The sequence below is a fragment of the Hippoglossus hippoglossus genome, chromosome 9 (assembly GCF_009819705.1).
Source record: "Hippoglossus hippoglossus isolate fHipHip1 chromosome 9, fHipHip1.pri, whole genome shotgun sequence".
NCBI classification, from domain to species: Eukaryota; Metazoa; Chordata; class Actinopteri; order Pleuronectiformes; family Pleuronectidae; genus Hippoglossus; species Hippoglossus hippoglossus.
In genome coordinates this window covers 23,249,096-23,271,499 of record NC_047159.1, presented here as the reverse complement: position 1 = coordinate 23,271,499, position 22,404 = coordinate 23,249,096, and the positions used below count along the sequence as shown (strand labels likewise).

At 43.5% G+C, this 22,404-nt stretch overlaps 2 protein-coding genes across 7 annotated transcripts in view; both read right to left on the bottom strand.

The window, feature by feature from the left end:
• kat6a (K(lysine) acetyltransferase 6A) overlaps window positions 1–13,304 on the bottom strand; it is a 36,397-nt gene extending 23,093 nt beyond the window's left edge. For 4 of the 6 annotated variants that reach the window (XM_034594842.1, XM_034594844.1, XM_034594845.1 and 1 more), the window contains exons 1-3: window positions 13,148–13,304; window positions 10,321–11,738; window positions 135–230 (exon numbers count right to left, since the gene is read on the bottom strand). In XM_034594842.1, coding sequence (XP_034450733.1) covers window positions 135–230; window positions 10,321–10,986 — 762 coding nt within the window. In that variant the 5' untranslated portion in view covers window positions 10,987–11,738; window positions 13,148–13,304. Of the gene's footprint in view, window positions 1–134; window positions 231–10,320; window positions 11,739–12,970; window positions 13,118–13,147 lie in introns of those variants that run through there. The other 2 variants (XM_034594843.1, XM_034594846.1) reach the window with 2 other exon arrangements.
• The window catches only part of cdca2 (cell division cycle associated 2), a 41,832-nt gene continuing 24,804 nt past the window's right edge, over window positions 5,377–22,404 (bottom strand). Inside the window, exons 15-17 of the mRNA XM_034594849.1 lie at window positions 21,822–21,828; window positions 21,783–21,790; window positions 5,377–5,386 (exon numbers count right to left, since the gene is read on the bottom strand). The gene's annotated coding sequence lies outside the window, so the exon portion shown is untranslated. The remainder of the gene's footprint in view (window positions 5,387–21,782; window positions 21,791–21,821; window positions 21,829–22,404) is intronic.

The following is a 22,404-nucleotide window of genomic DNA, read 5'->3' as shown; positions in this document are numbered from 1 at the left end:
TAAGACCTGGCTCAGTTTAAACCACTTGAAAAACAAATACATACAGGGAATGTATATACAATATCTAGTTTGACAGTCATAAGTGAAAACAAAAACAACACTAATGAATAAATATAGGAATAAACAACAATTACGTTAATGCATGGTAGCATCATGGTAGCATCATGGTGTAGGGATGCTTCATTGTGGCACTTCACTGAAGACAGTGGGTGACCTGACTGCAGGAAAATCTGCAAGAGATTGTATGTGAGACGACAAACGCCAAAAAGATTAAAACAACAATGTCCTGGAGGGGAGGAATTCGCATCCAGACATCAAACTATCAGAACCTGTGGCAGAACATAAAAACTGCTGATGAGTCACAGTCAAGCAGAGACAAGGCCAGAAATCAGACTTCAACATTATACTTACGTTAACATTCAGCATTTTACAGATGCAAGACAGCTAAGCTATTGTTTAGGTAATTTTCAGACATGAACTGAGTTTGTCTTTCACATATGAAGAACACAGGAGGAGACTGCGAGAAAATATCTGGATCATACGGGCAAGTGGTGGTGCCTGGGTAGAGAATGCAGGTGGCAAGTGTTTTTATTAACAACAAATCGACACTGGCATTGGCCCATATCACAAAAAAGCTCTCGAATCTCGTTCTTGACAAATTTGTTGGCTTGTATTAAAAAATAGAGATATTTGCATTATTTTCAGTTTTGTATTCATTGCATGTTAGAAATGTCATCAAAGCACCCACTCCCTGTTGGTGAATCTCCAGACATAATCCTGCTGTATTCTCAGATGGGCTCACTCTGAGATTCTCAAGATTTTACAAGGGAGCTGATGGGGCAAACTCCGGGGAAGACCCAGACATTTGTGTTCTCCCATTCAGCCCCTCCTGATAAGAGATTATCCGGAGATCAATGCATGTCTGAAAGCAGCTTCAGAGTTTTCAGGTGATTTGTCAAACTCAGATTCATGATTTGCCACATTTCTTCGGCATCTCTGGGACTCGACTGTTCAGCAGCCATCTTCACAAATGTTGCCATGGATGTTTGAGGACTTTGGGGAATTTTCGTGATAATACACATATCATTTAAAATTAAACAGAATTTAAATACTTATTTGGACATTTATTACCATGGCAACAATCTAAGCTTCGCGCAATCGGGTCAGACCCAATTCATATGCTCAAAATCATTTATGAGGCTGTAGCTTGTAGTAGCTAACCACTAGTGAGCACAGACATTTAGACTGCCTGTGATAATATGTGATATTGAAGGAGGCAGATACGACCAATGTCAAAATTATTTTTAGTAAAAACTCCAATAACATTTTTTTCTTGATATACACTCATACTTGCATAACGTCTATCACAAGTTACTATGATTTACAGACAGAACAATTACAAAGGAAAAGGCCTCTTAAGAGGAACAGCTTATTCTCAAGCACGGCCGTGGTAACTGCGATGAATTGCTGGAGAAAAAAACACTAATCTGTACATAGTGATGTAATCTGCAAAACCATGAAAAAAGGCTTTCTAACAGCCAAGGTCATAACATCTCTCCCAACCCACAAAGGACCATATCCTTTATTTAACATGGGGGGGGGGGGGGGGGGAACAACACCATGACATTCAGTGAAATTGGTGTTCGAAGGTTTCCTGCTGGACAGCGTAAGTGTAAATGCACGTAGCTTTAGAGAGCTGGGTAGGCACCAGGTCCTGGCAGGGAAGAGACAGGGACAGGAGCTTGATTTATTGGGTTCATTTCCTTCTAACTCAGGCTACTTCCAGCAGCCCCCGCTACACCTTACCCACCCACAAAACACAGCAGAGACAGAAAGGGAGAAACAAAAGGTATAAAGTGAGGGAGCAATGGAAGAGTAAGAAAGAGGTAAATGGAGAAAAAGAAAGGGTTGTAAAGAATAAGTGGTGAAGAGAGAGGTAGATAAGGAGAGACATTCAGGTGAGAAGAAGATAGAGCCTCGCTAGCTCTCTCTCTCCATTTTCTGAAACCATTTTTCACGGGTGAGGATAATATGAAACGGTGATTGTGTACTGGATAACGCTACAAGATTTTACGATGAAAATAGCTGTATTGGCCAACAAAAGAAAGCAACAAAGTCACTGAAGAGAAATGGAAGACAGCAACTAGAAAGAAAGAGGAGGAGGAGGAGGAGGAGGAGAGTATGAAAAAAGGCAAAGCGAGGACAAAAACAAGAATCCAGAGGGTAAAAGAGCTAAGGAAATGGGAAACGTAAAAAACGGGAGAAAATCTGCAGCAGCAGTCCTCCGAGCAGCCTGCGTGCGGCCAACACCTCAATCATTCCTGATGCTTAACCCCTTCCTCTCCAGAAGAGGTAAACTGCTCCCACTCACCCTGAGAACGCTCGAGTAAACTAGAGCTGAGAGTGAGCGAGCGAGGGAGCGTCGCCTTTAACACAATCAGACACCTTGTATAGAGATGCGTGTTACAGTGAAGCTTCAGTTACTGGCTGCTACTGTAAATTAATCCCCAACAGATACTAAAAAATGAAAAGCTAATCCTCCCTCCACGACAGGGAAATTGGAACAGTGAAACACAATCCTCAAATTCCTCCCAAGAGCTGGTTTTCCTCCCCCTTTCAGGCTTTTCTACCTCCGCCAGCTTCCTCAGCTGGCTGCCAGGTCTGCTCTTGCACTATGACAGCACTCTAGAAATTTCTCACATCTACTGGCCGTTAGAGTTGAGCGTCGACAGGGCCGACATTTCACTTGAAATGTGTGCGGATGTGTGAGTGTCTATTTTAAGCCTGTGTGTTCATGTATTGGCATGTGCTCTTTTTCTTTTCCCCAACGTAAGCAGGATTCAGGAACAAAATGTTGTTCTGAGCCAAGAACACACCTCATGGCACCTGTTAGCTACTAGCTGCGTCTACTAGGTGGACTTGACATGCCACCTTAAGTCCATAATAACATGTATTACAAGTTGCGGGTTCCTCTATAAATACACGCCTATACACAAACAGGTGGAGGTACCATAGTACGACCCAGCTGACACACCCACCTTTGGTTTATGTTACTTGAGCACAACAACTGCATATCATGTAGCACTGTGCTCCAGTGTTTACCTAATTCTTCAGTTAATTTTCGAGAAGTTGAAACTAATACTTGAGGCAACGTGTAGCATTTTCTGAGACCTTCTAAATGCAGGTAATAGGTTATAGAAAACCACTACAGGTAACCTGGAACCCCCTTATATACTGACTTATGTTATCCAAAGACAGAGGACAGAAGAGTGAGATGTGAAGAAGAGAACAATAGAGGAAGGACGAAAGGAGAAGCAGAAATGGAGAAGGAGGAAAGAAAGGATAAAAAGCATTGGGAAAGGAGAGAAAGAGGGGAAAGCTTTACTGTTGTCCTTGTCTCGTCTCAAGTCAAGGATCTCATTAACATGGGAGCCCAATCTCAGCAACACACCCCCACCACCACTACAGATCCTTATGGCGGCCCCCAACTCGAACACAAACTCATTGATCACTGTTATAGGACACGCCGCGCAAGCAGAGACAGCACACAAACACACACACTTGTTCCAAAAGTCATTACATGCACTGAGGGATAGCAGTCACGAGACACACCTTGACACGCTATGGTTTCACTTTCATTTAAGAGCACACAAACACAAACGCATGAATGCTCAATTGACAACAGTTAACCGATAGGAGACCACGTGGCGTTTCAAATCGGAGATCCCTCGAACGCTTGGAATTAACTTGTGTAAATGTGACATCTACAAGAGCCAGAGGAGGACTCTCTGTTGTGCCAGCATGCCCTACCTTCAGCCAAGCATCACCCTCCATTAAAGCTGAGGTTAGCCAGGGAGCACAAAGCTAAATCACTGTATCAAACAGAGCAGGGGCTGGCCACGCTCCAGCCGTCACTTCCACAGCTGCTCAACACATTGGTGGGCTGGTGATGTTGGCCATACGCGAGGCCTCACACAGCTCCTCTTCCCCTGCCAAATGCCATTCACATCAAAGCCACTGTTGGGCTCTTGGTAGCTGCTTGCCCTGGGCACCGACACCACTGCTAATGTTGTTTCTATTAAGAGGTGAAGCAGTGTCTCACAGTCCATTGAATGTGTTGCATTTGAGTATATGCAATGTCTCAAGGCACAACTTATAGTTACCAAACAACAGCGCTGGGTTAAAAGAACGATTCTCAGATTAATATCGATCTTAATGATCTGATATTGATTCATATAAAGGAGGAATAGATATTTAAATATATGCCTTTTCTAATAATTGACTCCATTTCACATAAGAACAGCAGCAAAATGATAGCAAGCTAGCGAGTTACTTCTCTCATCTCATATCTTTGTCTTGAGACGGACGAGACGGAGTTTACACTCACACACAGACAGGCCCCGCCCACACTCACAGAGCGACACAGACAGTGAAGCAGATATATGAGGAGCAGAGTCGGATAACAACAAAGAGAGTGTGTCCCATTTGTTGAAGAACAGTGGCAAAAAAGGTAAAACTTCTGGGTTTCCACTACGACCCGCGCTGCACAATGATCAGCGCCCATGCTTCATGATCAGGGCAGAAGCAGCGGTTGGCTTGTACAGTGCTGGAGTTTGCTGTGTCCTCCCTCCGCACTCGCACAGCCAGGGCATCAGGGTTAAAGTGACCGTTACGATCCGGATTTAATGATTCGACACCATCGATACACAACTAAATAAATGTGATTTGTCTGTTTGTGTGTGAAGAGCAACGAGCAGACACACTCACTACTAGAGGAAACACTAGAATAATAACCTAATACAATCATAATCATCCCATCCTGTTTACCGAACTGGTAACATATATCCTGTGCCAAAAGCTTCATATGTATTAAAGGGTAAATTATATTTATTGTTGTGGCTGTGTGGTTTATTTTATTTATGTGTGTTCAAATGTCAGACTATTCTTAAGAATTATGAGAAAGTTCATTGCTCTTTGTAAGCATAATTGTTATGCTATAATATCAGTGGCATGACATTTTTTCACAATAATATAATTTATCACAATAATTTCTGATACATGCATCAACCAACAAATGTGGTATTGTGACCGGCATACCTTAATATTTTAAATTATGCTGCAAGTTAGAGGTTTCGTGGCACAGTTTACAGCTTCAGTTCTGAGAATATCTTTCATATTCAAGCAAATTGTATTGTACACTGAAATATGCCATACTGAATCAATATTGAATCAAATCAGATCGATTTGGGAAATCAGTGGTGATACCCAGCCTTATTGAACTACTTCACAAATGCAAAGATCCACAGACATAAATAGAGGAGTCTATAGTGTTTCTCGTGCTTGAACACTTAAAGAACCAGTTCAAAGACTGTTGATTTTAAATGAGCTATGTAACATGTACATGTGTGGGAGGATAGTCTGCAGACACATGGCACAAACAGCAGCACCACTCCAACAACGTGTTTTTACAACAGTGGGCAGCACTGACAGCTTCACGTTACATAACTAACAGGCTATTAGCAAGTTAGACAGAGAAACCATATTTTCAAGTCTCCACATCATAAACAAAGCTGGAAGTTGCCTTGATTTCAGCAACAGTTGCTCCCTTCTGCAGTGATTTAATTTCTGCATGGTCTGCAGACACGGTGACCATCTTCAATCAAGTTTCACCTCAGCTCTCTTATAAAAACCAAAATATGACCACACTTCAGACTGTAAAATTGCTGTCACTGCCTCCGCCACAATTTCATTGATGCCAAATGAGACAATGTTGCATGCTGCGCCTGAAAGACTGCTGCCAACTTTGGTTGATGTTGGACAGTATTTACTTTGGGTTTTTCTAAGCACGGCAATCAAACACAGATCTAATGAAAAAAAATGGAAATGGTAATACTGGGGCTGTCACTTTCAGTCTAACTTCAAAATTGAATTGGAATGTGGAATATTCAAACTGTAATGACCTGTTGAACATGATGTCAGAACATCACAAAACAGCAGAGGGTGCTCACTATCAGTTTGACCTCTTGACCCATCAGATAAGTAAGCCACTAATGTTACAGTGTTTGGCTATACAAATGGAAGATACTGGCAAACAAACCTGTCCTGAGCAAACAAACATAGCAAAGCATCTGAGAAGCGGTGTGTAGAAGTGTTTTTTGTTTACATCGTATACAGCAAAGTAACGAACAAAGGTAAGGCAGTTTGTTGAATTTGTACAAAGCAACTATCTAACTCTACAACAACACCAAATCTGCAGGCTCACCTGTTGAATTTCCCACCAAAGAGGAGGCGGCACAACAGACGAGCTGAGCAACGGCAAACTTATTTGATTGCATGCTCACGAAAATGGGGGGTGAACTTTTTATTCTGACCCAATTTTTTGGGTAGCAGAAGAAATATGAGAAGTATCTGCATGGCTATATACCACAACAGGGAAAACAGAGAAATGAAGAAAATATTTGTTAAGATATAGGGCTGCAATTATTAACTGTTTTAACGATGTTTTAACCACCAGATTAACTGAATATGATAGTGATTAAATGATTAACAAAATGTTTGGCATTACATTTTTCTGCCCAACTGTTGCAGTTCTTTTGGGATTATTTTGGACCGACCCTTTAAATAAATGCTCCACAGTTTTCCAATCTCTCTGCTGGTGTGTAGTTTACCACTAAATGTCAAGTAAGAACTGAGCCTGTGGTGGCAGTGCAGCTTGAGGTTAAAGCTGGTGTGATCAGAGTGGAGCCCGGCTTTTTTTGACTTTAGGAACTAATAATGGGTCAACTGAGGCCAGGGCTCTGACAAAATGGAAACAATGAATGCCTGTGTCAAGGAAATGGGGCGGCAGAAATGACAAAGTTATACAAGTTTCCCCTCCTCCTTTAAAAAATGGATCAATCCATAATCTAAAATTCAAGAAAAGTTAACAATAGAGTCAAGGGAGTCCATTTCATGGTTCCAAACTTGAGTCATTCTCCCAGCATTCCTGTGGTGTAGTACTACAACCCTGGGATTGTTTCCCTTCATCAAGCAACAGCACAAAATCCTCTCCTGTGACTACATAACATGATGGAGCAGCAAGGAGCAGGGGGGATGGAAGCGCAGAGGATACAGAAACAAATGAAGAGGCAGGTTGGACCCAAGGCATATAATCGATGTCTGGGGACATTTTGTATTCACGGTCCCCTGAGTGACGATACATGATGTCTTCACCTTCAGCAAACACAAGCAGAGAGGCAGATGTGTGTGATGTTATCCAGACAAGTGGGTGTCGATTTAATACCGGCTAAAAGGAATGAATTACAGTGGATAAATATCTCCATTACGGATCATAATAAGCAATACGTACTGCAGCAGCTATACACCTACTACCAGCAGATGGACCATTAGCTGCACGATGCTGTCATTAGCTAATCCTGTTAGAGGGTCAGTGGGATGTTTTGGAGGGAAATCACCATGACATTTATTTTTTACATCACCACAACATGGTGTGTTTGTGTTGTTAACAAGTCAGTTTTTTCGTGCATCCTTGCCATCACACTGTACGTCGACATCGAGAACTCTGGTTCACCCCACTCCAGCTGCTGAGGAGAGGGCAACTGCAGGGCAGGGAGATTGCTCTTGTCTATTATGACAGAAGGAGCAGCATGCATGCTCGCGTACACACTCTCAGACGACTAAATACGTATACGGATATACACACAAAGGCTCGGCATCAAGCCCATCCCACCTAATGGCTGTATCCTCATACAGCTAACGGGTGCTCAGGGAGGCAATGAGGTTTGCCATCTATATATCCATGACCCCTGGTTGACTTCGCTCCCCCATTCAACTCCCCTTCATGACCTGGCAATGGTACCCTATGAGGGTGAGAGGGGGGAGACAGAGAGACAGAAATAGGTTCTGGGTTCCCGTTTGAATGGAGCGCAATGACATAAACATCAGTGTGTTGAGAACACAAATCTCCCTGCAAATGGGGTCAAAGCCCGTGCTTATCCATTTGTTTTTATTTTCCTCCCCCCCCTCAGCCTTCACACACTCTCTCTCCCCCTTTCCTCTGGAAATCGTAACTGTTAGCAATCATGCAGAGCAATATGGCAATGATGCGCCAGTGGAAGGGTAACGGAACAGACGAGAGAGATCATGCAACACCCTTCTCCGTCGTCCTTGCACACAGTCTCCATCTCTTTGATGCATGTGCCACTTGCACAGGCACAGAATAGCATGTGGTTCATGAACACACCAACGTGTAAAACACACATGACTGAGCAGCAATAAGGTTGATTCCTCTGGAGAGACATCACAAGAAGGAGCAGAGAAGAGTGAAAAAGGCTTGTGTGAATGCCAGACACAAATGTCAACTTCTTCACTGCTGCAGCAGCTTCTCTATGGTCTGAGAGGAGCCTAAAAAACAAACACTTTTTTACCTTATCCATGCATTCATAATCTTAGATTAGTGCAATATGGAGGAATTTACAGGAGAATCACTAAAAATTGCTTTCTGCACATTTACTTTGAATTTAGGAATTTGATGAGAGCTTTCATGCTCACCTTTGTAAAAGCATAGCAAGCTTTGACACCAAGGCATGCATTATTTTGTTTGAGTTTGTATTTAACTAATATGGGGAAGCCAGCCAGTCATTAGCTGAGCCACTAGAGGAGGAAGTGGCTGATCTCTGTTTGTCTTAATAGGTGGACCATCTGCAGCCAAGCAGGTCACTGTGTTAGGCAGACCCCATGTGACTCCAGCCTGCTCTCTAGGCTAATCCTACCCTACTGTGTATGTGTGTGTGTCTTTACCAGAGGGTTCTGTGGCTACAAAGACATGACCACACAGGGGCCAGATAAAGCCAGTAGCCAGTCAAAACAGTGTTTAGGACGAGTCTACTGTCCTACTGACTGTCTGATAACCTGGGTGACATATGACCTGATGATGGACCAAACGGTTGGCAGATATATTAGAGTTATGTGTAGTTCTAACAGGCTTGTAGAAATACATTACTGTAGGTGTGTGTGTGGTCTCAAGTCAGGATACGTGTAGTTTGTGGTTAGGACTGTGCTTCCTTCTTTGCGTGCAGCAGTAAGGGTGGGGGTGTGTGTGTGTGTGTGTGTGTGTGTGTGTGTGTGTGTGTGTGTGTGTGTGTGTGTGTGTGTGTCTGTGAATGAACGTGTCCCTGGCCCTTACAACCAGAGGTTAGCAGGCGGCTGCGCTCTGTGATCAAGTTACAAAAGTGGGTGTGTTCCTGCTCTCTTCTGTCGCCTGCATGTCTGCCTCTCCCTCTTTCTCTCTCTAACTCATTCTGTCTCTCGCTCTCTTCTCCCTCTATGTCTCTGCCTCTCTCTCACTTTCTGGAAACAGAGGTCTGAAGCTTGCGTCATCCAGGCCTCTTCCTCTGGCAGCACTACACACCACCTCTCACTCGCTTGTCTGTGCTCCTCCCTTTCCCTCTCTTTATTTCTGTCATTGTTTCTGTCTTTCTTTCTTCCTTTCACCCATCTCTTGACAGCTACTGACAGGGAGCAGCCCAGCAGCTGGTCCACACTCCCTGCAGGAGGCTGGAAGCCATGTGACTCTCTCCCCTGACCTCCTCCTCATCCACTGCTAAAAACTGGTCCACCAGCCACCCACCCAGCATCACTCTGGCATTGCTCTGCTGGACCATAGCACTCACACATGCAATGTAAACCAGCTTCAGTGATGTCTAACCTGCATCCTGGCCTGTCTTCCAGAAACACACATTGATAGCATAATATACACACTGCAATTTGTGGAGAGATGCTCACACTGGTATGTGCCTGATCTTACAGCTGCTGCCCAGCTCTTCTCAGCTACTTCTAAAATTACTCTGCAATATGCCCACTGTAAACCACAACACCATATGCCAGATGAAAACGTCCAACTGACAGCCACGTATTTTAAGACCTTACTGTACTAAAGGAAATTATGTGGGGCCAATTAGACATGCAGCACTTACTACGCAAGTTGAATGTGTGTGGTGTTTACTGCAAAAGGAGCCAGAAAGCGTTGTTTTCTATATTTATCACACATTTATTCACTATCCCTCCATCGCTCCAAACTTTTTGGACTGGAGAGAATGTCCGATTTTTGGCACAATAACAACGCAGCTACAGTTGTTGGTTCAGCGGGACATCAGTGATCTAATCGGACATGTCTGACACTGCAAGACCAAAGTGTTTGACACCTGATTACTTTATTACATGTCTATTGTATATATATATATAAACTTTTGTTTTCAACAAGGATCAGTAAAAAATTTGATCAGATGTGCTCCATTTAATGTTTATGTGCACAGACATTACCTTTTCTTTCTCATGAGGCATCAACCGTACAGGTGGCAGTGATTCCAGTGACACTGTTCCGGTCCCATCATCATGGGAGCTGCTGCGGCTGACGAGCTGGAACATTGGACCCTGCTTAACCACACGTCCATGGGCCACTGCCCTCTTCAAGGCCACCCTCAGATGCTGGTGGAAGAGGCCAGGCCCCATGGAGCCGCTGCCCGACAAGTAGGCCGCCACATCAGCCTGGCACTTAAGAAAGCGCTCAATGTTCTTTAAGCTGGAGCCATCAGGCTCATGGAGCCCCTCCAGTGCCCGCTTGATCAGCTTGTTCCAGTCGAGTCCCGGTTTCTTCCCAGAGTGGGAGTGAGAGCTACCACAGCCACTACTGCTGCCACCTCCCCCACCTCTTTCAGAGCTGCCACCACCTTTAGGCTTGGGCAGAGCCAAGCGTCCAGGGTTATCAGGGTCCTTGTAGGAGTTTAGACCTTTGTTTGTGACCTTTAGGATTGTTCCATCCTTGACACTGAGCTCTAACTGCTCTAGAATCGTTTTGCGGTCCAGACCATGGGACATGGATACCGCATTGCAAATGCGCTCCTCTGACGGTCGCTGCTTCTGCTTCTTCACCTTCTTGATGGCCTCTAGGATCCATTGGGTGTACATTGGGTTTGCCAGTTTCACCATGGCTGCAGCCTGGGTAGGTGCAGAGGCCTTGTGGCCTTACTGCAATGGCCGCTGACAAACAATAGGGACTGTAAGGCGAGGAAATACCTGGCCTGCGCCGTAGCGCCGCCTCCTCCTCCTCTTTGCCCTCTGCCTGCTTACTATCCCTTGTCCTGGGGTCGTACAGAAAGTCCCTCAGAAGCTGAGTATGAGCAGCACGGATGGGAGCAGCTAACCATAGCACAAACCCACTGAACCAAGCTTCCACCCGGTAAAGTCACGTTCACCCACCACCCACTCCCAGCCAGGTGACGGTCCCTGGTGAGAAGCAGGGGGCGTGGAGGAAGTAAAAGGTCTATTAGCAACTTGAACTCCAACAGTACACAGAGAAATGTAGAGTAGATCTTTAAAGGGGGTGTTCAGAAATAAAAAGTTGTGTTTCCCACTTTGTCCGTCAACACCTGTTCAGTCAGTTTTGTGCTGCTGTTAAATTATCCAGTTCTCAAAGTGTGTAGTGAAAGATGCTCATCTTCTCCAAGACATGGAATTAGTGTTTCAATGATAATGGCGAGGGCGATACAGTAAAAATGTTTCCTGTGGATAGTGACGATCCATGAGATGTTGATTCTCGTTCCCTCCTCTTCAACTTGTTCTTTTCTTCTTTACCAGCAGCTCTGGGCTTCTCAGCTCTGGGATGGAACAGATATCTCACCCCAGGGAGCAGCCAGGGCTGATCACCTTCATGCCTATTGCACCTCGGTAGCTGACAAATCCTGCAGAAAACACACAAGAAAAGAGGTTGGTGAAAAGTTGCAGATAAAAGTGGAAGTACAGCAACAAAGTTCAGTCTTAGGTCAGAGAATCTAAGAGGGTGCATGCTTTTGAGGAAATCTGCTACAGTGTCCTCACACAGATCCACAAATAAGGCTATGCTCGCCCTACGAAAGCAACACGAGGCTTGGGCATGCACTACTATCATAAATGAATACTAGGAAGAGGAGCAAACAATCTTAACAACACATGTTACCACTAAACAGCTGGCTTGTCTGATTAGTGTGTAACCACGCTTAATTTCAGTGATACAGTAATATCACTGTACTATCACAACCAGTATGGCATAATACTGTCAACAAACAAGTATGACCAGAAGCTGTGGTTACTACTAGAAATTGTACATATATGCCACAATATGATGGAAACGATGAGAAATAAAAGGGTAAACAACATCTTCCTAAAAAACTGCACTAGCAGGTTGACTATGGGGCTAGTTGGGTTGCTAACGTAAACATGATGCAGTCAAAACACAGACTGTTAGCAAACATTAGCAGCGACGCTGGCTAAAACTGTAAGCAGACACAAGTGTCGCATCACCAGACTGTTTCCTGCTGCTGTTTACTGTCACTGGTGTGATATGAAGCCGCCAAGTGTCCGACAACAAGCCTTCCCGCTTACTGCTGTTGTTTAGCAAGCTAACGATACATGCTAGCCACCGGGCTAACGTTGCGATTATGTTACTTACGTTACTTGCTAACCCGAAATGTAAACAGCATGAAACTATAGGTCAGCCGGCGCCTCTGCACTGAAAAACACAGCATTCCCTCCTTCGCCAGAAAATCCGGGACAATACCGAGCACCACGGCGCAGCGAACAGGGCCAATAATATGATTTTGAATGACATTCAGATATTAACCTGAAATCGCGGCCTTGAAAAAAAAGGCACAATGCAACTTGCAGACGGCCATCTCTGCTAGCGGGCAAGTGCGAAAACGAAGCGGTGGATTCCGCAGCATTACGCGCTCTGCGGCGCCCTCCACAGCCCCCGGTGCGGGTGAGCAGCCCGTGTCCGCTCAGAGGCGTCCCTGCAAGCGGACACCACCACGCCGACTTCCTCCCTCCGCCAACCGCCCTCCCACGTAACGCTACAGCCCGCGATGCGCTGAAGACAAGGCCGCTGGAACGAAGTGGCTAGGCCTCGGCTTCCCCCCTCTCAGAGCCCCCCACCCACCCCGGCTATCATCCTCCTCTCCGTGCCCCTCTCTTCCGCCACCTCTCGCGGTTCCCCACCAGAAAGCCCGAGCTGGTCCGGTTCTGGTTTACCGAGGGGAACCTCGGCAAAAAGCGGGCCGTGTTAGAAATAAAAAAGCCCTCAGTCCCCCTCCGTCCGGCTTCCGCTGCTACTCACCGGGATATCGTGTCGAGCCGCCGAGGAGAAGGTGCCAAAACCGTGCGAAACGGAGACAACAACAAGCCTAAAAATGCAGCCAGAGACCAGGGGCTCTAGAGCCGACGCCATCTTTGAGTGAAACAGGAGCACGGCTGGTGGGGGAGGGGGGAACACCGAACCGTCAGGCTGGGCCAAGGGAGCGTCTGCATGGTGCGGGGCGAAGAGCCAGGGGAAGGGGGAGATTCACTGCAAGGCGCGGGGGGCGGCGGCGTGCTGTTGCTATGAGAGGGGTGTGGATACTGCTTGAGGACATGAGATGGAATAAAAGGACAGATGGTGATGGAGGGAGAGAGAGAGGGAGCAGAGGTGTTCTCACTTTCTCTGCTGTGCTACGGCTACATGAGGGAGATGCAAGGGAGCGTCTGCATTTTGCCCAACAGTTGTTAATAAAAAAATAAAAAAAAAAATACCAAAGCCAATGAGCATGCCTTAACGTTAGAGGGTATTTAAAGATCAAAGCAGACATCCCTCCTCACTGCAGTCTATTGTAGCCGCTGAAGATGCCACACAGATCCAGTCCTGGTGATCAGACGCTGGTGTGGAGCTATTACACCACATGATGAAGCGTGTTATTATGTGCCTATGCAGACGAGTGTGCTGATGCATTTCTCTCCAGACTGTGAAACAGAGCATTATCCTCTCCCACCAAAGAAAGCGATTATGTAAACTGTCTGCTGCCGACCCACTTTGTTACATTTCATTAAAGGACAGTTGAGTCGAACACCTTCTCTTCATAATTTGCTGCGGAAAGCAGGGATTTTTCACAGCAACATAAATTACAGCATCTGGTGACAGATGGAGGCAACATAATGTAAAGGTGTCACTCGCTGTGTGCATGTGAAACTGCAGCATGCTCCATTTAAATGTAATTAGCTCCAGAGTATGCACAAGTAATTGATACTTTTAGTCCTAATGTGTTGTAGAGAATTAAGACTACAGCTTAAAAAATGAGAGACTATTAATCACGGCTCAGAACACACAGCCCAGATGTGGCACCTCTGGCCATCTTGTGGCCTTGACACAACAGAAAGTGGCCCACCTGGTAAATGGTGAATATGGCCAAAGTAACACAAAACAAACTCAGGCCACCTTTGGCACCTTTGGTTGACATGTGGTATTACTATGTCTTACTTGTGGCCCCGATCTGGCAAAGAGGAGCAGAGCGCCCAAGTGCCATCATTCCACGCTGTATGTGGGCTGAATGACAACGTGGCAGTGTGGGCCAAATCTGGGCCCAAACTACTTTGCTATTTGGGAGGGGTTGAGTATCACATATTGCGCCGTAACTTATTAATCTTTATTTGGGAACTTTGAACAGCTTAAGTACAGTCTTCTTATTATTCATAAGAAAAACAATCAATAAAGGGAAACTGATTTCGCTGCTTCAGTTTTATGATCATAGTGATACAGAGGCACTTGGGTTGGAAATCTGGCAGCAATCTTCCTTTTCTATTACAGCCTAATGCTGAAAGCTCCCAGGGTGGAAATTAAATTATCTGCAGCTTTGTGTAAAATGATGTGTACAGCAGTCCTCAGAGACGGATTATGGAGTGTCTTATAGGAAGCAATTAGACCTGAGGTTTTCCCATGTTAGAGGTGTCTTGTGAGAGGTGGAGTTGCTGTCAGTGCGTTGGTGATCAAATAAAACCAGTAAGGTCACACTTTAGTTGCTGTTTATCTTGTCCTTCTTCTGGGACAGATAAATCACATTCCAACGACAAGGCACTAATTTTAATTAATGATGGTGTTATTACACAGATAAATAGTGTGAAGTGTTAACACATGAACGGCCATTAGGGCGCCTCCTGAGGACCCACGTATTACATTAGTGTGTACAGTAGTCCAGCCAACAGATGGACAATACTCAGGGGAAGATTGCACCACATCTACCGTTCCCGGCTATGAATAAATAATGTCGTGTACCATGATCTACGACAGAGACCATGTTCACCAATACACAACAGAAATAAACTAACGCATGGATGGGGTGGAGGCGTCGGGAGTCACTACACAGTTATTTTGGTAAGATCATATTGATTTTCAGTCAGGTGAATCAATTTAATTATCAATTTACACAAATCTTTAAATTGTACAATATTTAAGTAAATTACAAATGAATATGGCCTAACAGATACAGAATAAACGATCATGCAAAATATAAAAGTCTTGTACATATACTCAAGTTATATCAACTTACTAGAACATAAACCTTTAGTGAATAAATGACAAGTTGATTGTCAGGAAATGGGAAACAATTCTGAAAATGAATTGTTTAAAGGTGTAGTTCAAGATTTTGAGAAATACCCTTATTTGCTTTCTCTTTAAATGTTATATGAGAATATTAATACAACTCTCATGTCTGTCTGTTAAATATGGAGCTACAGCCAATACCTGTGTATCTTACTGTAAACACTCAAATTGGCAGAAGCCTCTTAGCATGGCTTAGTCATGAGAAAACAAAACCCACAAATCCTCACGAATTAAAATGTTATATCTTGTTTGTTTAATTCAGGCAGGAGCAGTGACTCCCTGAGGCGTGGTTGCCATCATAAGGTTGCCAGGTAACCGGTAAGTTGAAGTCCAGTCCTGTGCAAGAAATATTCGGCTATCTACAAGGTAGAGGAATACAAACAAGATACTAATAATTATAAATAATAATACATTTCATTTTTATAATGCGTTTAACAACACGTCATAATCAAACATTAAAAGCAGTTCTGAAAAGATGAGTTTTGAGTTGTTTTTTGAGGGTGGACGGTTCAGTGCAACACGTTAATCAAAGAGATTTAGAGGTGCTGGTAAGTGCTATCATCTTTTCATCTAATTCTTGGACAGAAAGTGAATAAGAGCATTTTTCAAAACGTCAAACTTAATAAATCAATTTACTAAGTAAAAATGTCAACAATTCTTCAGGTGCAAGTGGAAGAATCTTCCTTTTCTTCGATGCAAACTTTTTAGACCTTAGGTAAAAATAAAGTCACCTTAGACCCTAAAAAACTGTGGCAGATATTTAAGCTGCTTTTTTTCCAGAACAAACAAATTTTCGACTCATCAAAGAAATATATGATAGATTGATTGATGAAGAAAATTACGTGTTTGGTTCTATAAACACTAACGTTTGTGTAAAAATGCTATATGTAACAATCTTATTACATCAATTCTAATTTGAATGGTTTTCCAAATAGGAGTTTCTGGTCACTAATGTGATTGAAAAACTGAACAGTTAGCCTTATGTTATACCCCCAGCCACAAATGGATGTTTTGGTATGAGACCCCTGGTTTGTATTCTGTCTTCAGTGGAGAAAAGGAGACTAGTAATCCTTAGCTTCCTTTCATCCCCTTAATCCCTCCGTTTTTTTTGGGATTTCCATTCTCTGTGCATCCACCTGCTAGGGGCCCCGAGCCCCCAGCAAGCTGCACCAGTGTCCACCTGCCCCCCCTGCCTCACCCCCTCCCTTCTCTGACACACATGAACACACACATCCTGTCCACCTGATGCACAGCGGCACCTCCCGCTCTCGCTGCTGGCTTCCCTCGCCTTCACTTTTTTCTTGCCTCCGTTTTAAAAGCTGGAACTTTGCCAAGGCAAATAAACTTAGGGCATCCCTTTCAGTCTGAAAAAAGGACATTTCACGCTTAATTACCATGCTTGTTGTGTAGATGTTTTTTTGTTACCAGGTTTTAATTGTGACAATTTCTCCAGTCTGTAAAAAGGATTCTTTTTATTCTAAACCCTCCTGTGGTTACATGTCACGTCCCCTATTGTGAAATGGACTTAAAATAGGACCTGATTGATTGTCTGTTTAGTTTCAGTAAATGAGGATGTTTATATACTGAGTCCAGCTGAGGGGACATTTATTTTCCAAGTAAACATGGTCACTTGACACATGGCTAATTTAATTGAAACCCAAAGTGAAACCTTGGCTGCTAGAAGAGTGGAGACGTCAGGTGAATATAGGGTGAATTGATGAGACCTGAAGAATCTGACATTATCAAAAGCAGGTTTGGAAGTGACTGAGCTGGAAGCCAAACAAAAGGAGCTCCATCCTCTCTGGCTGTCTTTAACTTTGCCTCGATAAAATGCGTAGATATGAATATTGAGTGCAGCTGTGAGTAAGCTGCAGTCAATCTGTGCCACCACCCTGCACACCACATTTCTGAGTTCCTGTTATTTTTCTTTTTCGGGTGATGGCTGGAGAGCTGTGCTCAGATAGCCAGCCACTGTCCAAGGCTGCTTTTTGTCCGTGTGAAACTAGCAGGCTTCCTGCTGTGTCTGGCTCATAGCCAAGTCCCCAAACCCTAACCCAACCACTGCCGCAGCACCCCCCCCCCCGACACCACCCTCCCATCCCAAACCACTCCCATCCTAAAAAGCTGAAACATACAAACGGAAATTTCCAGGGGCCTGTGCGCCCAAGAGCATGCCCCCACCCGTCCAGTAACCCCCACCACCACCCAATTGCCTCCTCCCTCCCTGTGGCCCCTGCTCGCTCCCCTGCCTTGAATCCAAAGGGACGGAGAGCAGCTGGAAGGTGAAGTGCAGCTTGTGGGCGCTGAGCTGAAAGTCAAACCAGACACCTCTCATTCTCCTGCTGTCTGAGACCTCTCAGAAAACACCATCTCTTTCACTTGAACCGGCGAGTGCTTAAGAGTGCCACAGAGTACACTTGTACGCCCGACATAAGCAGTGGTTGAACTACTCTGTTTGACAAATCAATTGTCCTGCTGTGGTTAACAGTCGCTGTAAGTGTATGTACACTTCAAGCAGGGACCTCTGACAAGGCCATTAACATGCACAAGTAGCTGTGACTTAAACTCTATTAAGAGCAGCGGAGGAGGAAAAAGTCACGGTAATAAATGGTGCTGAAGCAAGAAAACCCCTGACACATCTGTTTCCTAATTCTCTTACTCTTAAAGGCAGGAGTCATAAGGCAGGCATTTAATCTGGTGGGTTTACCGAAATCACGATTCAAGAGAGACCTGAGAACAGGAAACTTTCATAGTCAGACAAGCATGCAATCAGCATACAAACGAACTAACATCAAACAGTAAAACGTTCAAAGGGTAAGAATCAAGCTTAATGGCAATTTGCAGTTTATTCCATTTAAATCAGCGCCTCTGCAGTTCACTACTAACATGTCACACTGTCTATGTTCCGTCCATGCAAAAGCCCAAGTTTAAAAAACATTATTCACAGATTTACAGCAGATTTCGTGCTAAACTATTTTGGTCAGCACCAAGCGGTCATATAGTCAAGAAACTGTAAAACAGCAAACTGAGCCAGGATAGCGGTTCCCATTCGTTATGCTACACTTAGCTGGTTTCAACTATTTATTGACTGTACAGATATGAGAAAGATATAAGATATTTTTGCCAAAATGTTCTTATTCCTTTAACTCTATACACAAAACACCTTTGGTTTTTTAGTTGAGGTCCAAATGTATTTAGAATGACAGTCTGTGGTCAAATTACCATGTGTTTGTAAGGCTCAGTAAAAGTTAGATGGTTACAATTTAAAGCTGTAATGGCAGAATCGTATGTGACTCGGGTAGATGCAGAGAATATATTGGTCTTATCTGTCACTAAAACAAGTCAATGATCAATAGGGATAAATGGAAATCATTAGAGGTGCACTGACGTCTCAGTGACAGCCAGGAACAAATACAATTGTATCATCTGCATAAAGATTGACACTGACATACTCATTACAGCGAATTCTGATATCATTTGTTATGCATTTAGAAAAGCATCAAGAATAGACCACTGTGGCACTAAGTTACTGATGACAACTGTTTTTGTAGCTACAGAAAGCTACAGAACGTGGTAATTACTAAAATTTTGAAATGCTGGACGGTGTATTTTGTTTCTTTGACTATTTCCACTTTTAATGGAATCTTACATTTAATGAAAGTGAATAACTGTACGTATCTTCTAAACATTACATTTAACCTGAATATACTGACTAAATGCAAAAAAGAACACCAACGAACCAGACAAGTTCAGACAGTGGAGTAGAAAGCATGGAGTGCACATCCACTCAAAATACTGTGCTTGATTAAAAAGAAAGTGGAAACAATAAAGACGGGAAGTAGGATAACCTAAAGATATGGGGAAGAGAATAACTAGACAACAGTGATTTCCACGGCCTTGCCCTTTAGCTCCTATTTGTTCTGGAGGTTTGCCGTGTTCACGCTGGTTAAACAGCATCAAGCTAGTTTTTCCTGAGAGTGAAAAAGTTCTGTGACCACGCAACTTCAGCACAGATGTTTTTTTTTTTTTGTTGCTTTCACACAACAAACAGCAACTATATCATATGATGCCTTGTTTGACTGTTTGGTATTCAGACCTCCCACATCACAGGCTCCTTCCCAAGTCCAAGCCTCGCAGTCTTGGAGTAGAGCAGCTCTGCAGTGTTTGCAGAGCAGGATGCACCACAGACAACAATACAGCCTCCAAGACTCTCTTACACACACACACATTCCTGTGGGCATGGTGTTGGGGGGGGGGGGACTTAACCTCTAGAGCTCAGCAGGCTTTGTTTAAGTCTCCCATACCCCCCCACCCCCCAACAACCACCTTTTTTTTAAAACCAAGCACTCACTTACTTATACAACAAGCTTTTTCTCACATTAGAACATAAAGACCTCCTTAATGAATTCCATTAAGAGGCAGGAGAGAGATTTATGTCAGAAAGGATATGTTGGATAATGGGCGAGTGAACAAAAATGATATGAATCCTTGATTTCATCAATATGAGCCTGGCAATATATATTAAAGCCCCTCAGATTGCAGTCATTTATATTAATGATACCACTTTCACATTACTGCAGGGTAATGAAGGCAAAAAAGTGTACGTTCCCATGAGTGATGAGCCCTCCACGCTGGTCCTAAATTGCATTACAGAGGCTGTAATAATCAGCGTTGTCATTACGTAAACTGTGGTGAATCAGTTACTCATTCAATATGCTCCCTAATTGAATAATTTGATTCTTGTCTGTGTAAAGATATGCATGTTTGCCTTCCCCTGTGCGAACAAGAAGCAACAGATGGAGCATGTTATGTAATGATATTGATGTAAATGAAAGATTCACAGATTATCCTGAGAGAAGTGTAACAATGTGACATGCTTATATGCATCACGCTGAACGTGATAAATACCTGCAGTGCTTTTGGATAACAGTATCTATAGGCCAGGTGACAATGACAGAGGGCTTGCTGTGTTTCTCATATGGAAAAAGACAACAGAACCTGCTGCTGAGAGTGATGATTATATCATGTCTCATCCATCCAGGTTTTCCTCAAGCATGTTTTCTGCCTGGAAACAGGCATGTACAGGGGAGGAGTATTGAGTAAACTCATGTCAAATCAGATTTTCTGCCTATTTATGTGCAGAATACATAACCACTTTCATTATCCACTTTACAGTCTGACATAAATCTTAAAGGGGGATAATGTCTTAATTGACTTTTAGTTATATTGATGGTTGGTTGCCCACTTAACAGTGTTGCATAGGTAAATCTTTCATTTTTATACAGTTAAAAAATGACACAGTCTACCTACACACTGGTCCAATGTACATGTCAGTATTTCAATACCCATAACATATATTTATATAATATTTTTATCATGACATTTGGTTGCATCATCAGTTAATTAGTGACTTTGTCAATTGACTTTGTTGATCTCTGATTTTTCCCCCAGGTTCGACAAGACGGTCTTCACTGAACTGTCCTGTATTGTTAAACGGATTGTGAAGAGATTTGAATGAACTGTAGTGACTTTGGTTGTCTCCTGATTTAAATTTTCACACTTGCTGCATATGTGGATCCACAGGCATGGCAACAGGCAGCGCACTATAATTACCTGGAGGATGAAAGAAACTGAGGAAAAGCAATGGATTCTCCAAATGGTTGCTGTGTTGGCTGAAGCAGTGACGATGGTTCGAAGTTAGTCAGGGAATCATGGAAACATCGGTTTGTAGCAGTTGTCAGGCAGTGCACATTCATGTATTTTGAAAGGAGCTGATAGGGCGGGGGGATTGGTTGCATATAGTCACTGCTCTTTCTATATTTTCCAAGCTTAAAGCAGTCGGTAGATATTTTGGCAGCCGACGATCAAGGTCACTTGTTGCAACATCGTTAATTCCAGTGAGTGCACAATGGCTGTGTTTGACAACACTATCTTGTCAAACTTCACACACTACACCAGTGAGTATACTGTGTACACAGTTTAATACATGTAAGTTCACTGACTGAATGATCCGATTTGAGAAACAGACAAGAGCCAACAACTATGGTAAAGGCTCAAAGGCTAAGACTGCACTCAGGCAGAGTGGTGCTTTGAGCTAACGATGGTGAAAGAGGAAAAGTCTGGGAATCAAAAGTTTGCTCTGAACTTGACTGTCATCCCTTCTCTTAGGAAAGTAAATGTGAAAAAATTTTTTTTAATAAATCTGTTATTATGTATAAGCTTTTATTGAACGCTGGTATCAACATCCCAAAATCACTCAACAAGAACAAATTGGAGAAAAAAGGTTCAGACCTGTGGGTCAACCATGGGAGCAGCAGGCTGACTTGTACCTCCTGTACCTGACCAGGCTGACTGAGAGGACAGACGAGGTTCACTTAGATACGTCCCATCCACTTCCAGCAGAGCTCCAGTCAGTCCCTTCTCGTCAGAGGCATAGATACCCTGATAACTGAACGAGCAAAACTCACTTATTCCCATGGCAATAACTCAATTACAGAAGATGTGGTGGCCATGACGAGTGGGGGGCAATGCTTGGAGCAGGGGATGAGAAATGGACTAGTGGATGTGAATACACGGATACATTGGGATGTGCAGTATATTACCCACTATTTATTCTGATTATAATCATTGGTGTACAGTTATTGATGAGCACTTTAAATGTCTGCCTGGACACTGATAATATTAACAATGGCTGCTGGATCATTGTGGTTTTTGTTTCTTTCAATGGTTTACTGTTGGCTGTATGTTCAGGTATATGGTTATTGTTATACACTTTAAATGGCTGCCTGGAGTAGGGTAGTATTTATGGTGGCTGTTATTTATGATTTGTATTGTTGTTTCTGTTTATTTGATGGTTATTTGAATGTCCTGTGCTGCACCACAAAACACCTCTCAGAGGACATATAAGGTTTTCTATGTCTAAGTTTATTTGACAAGCAGTTTACATGGGGTATATTGGCTCCCCT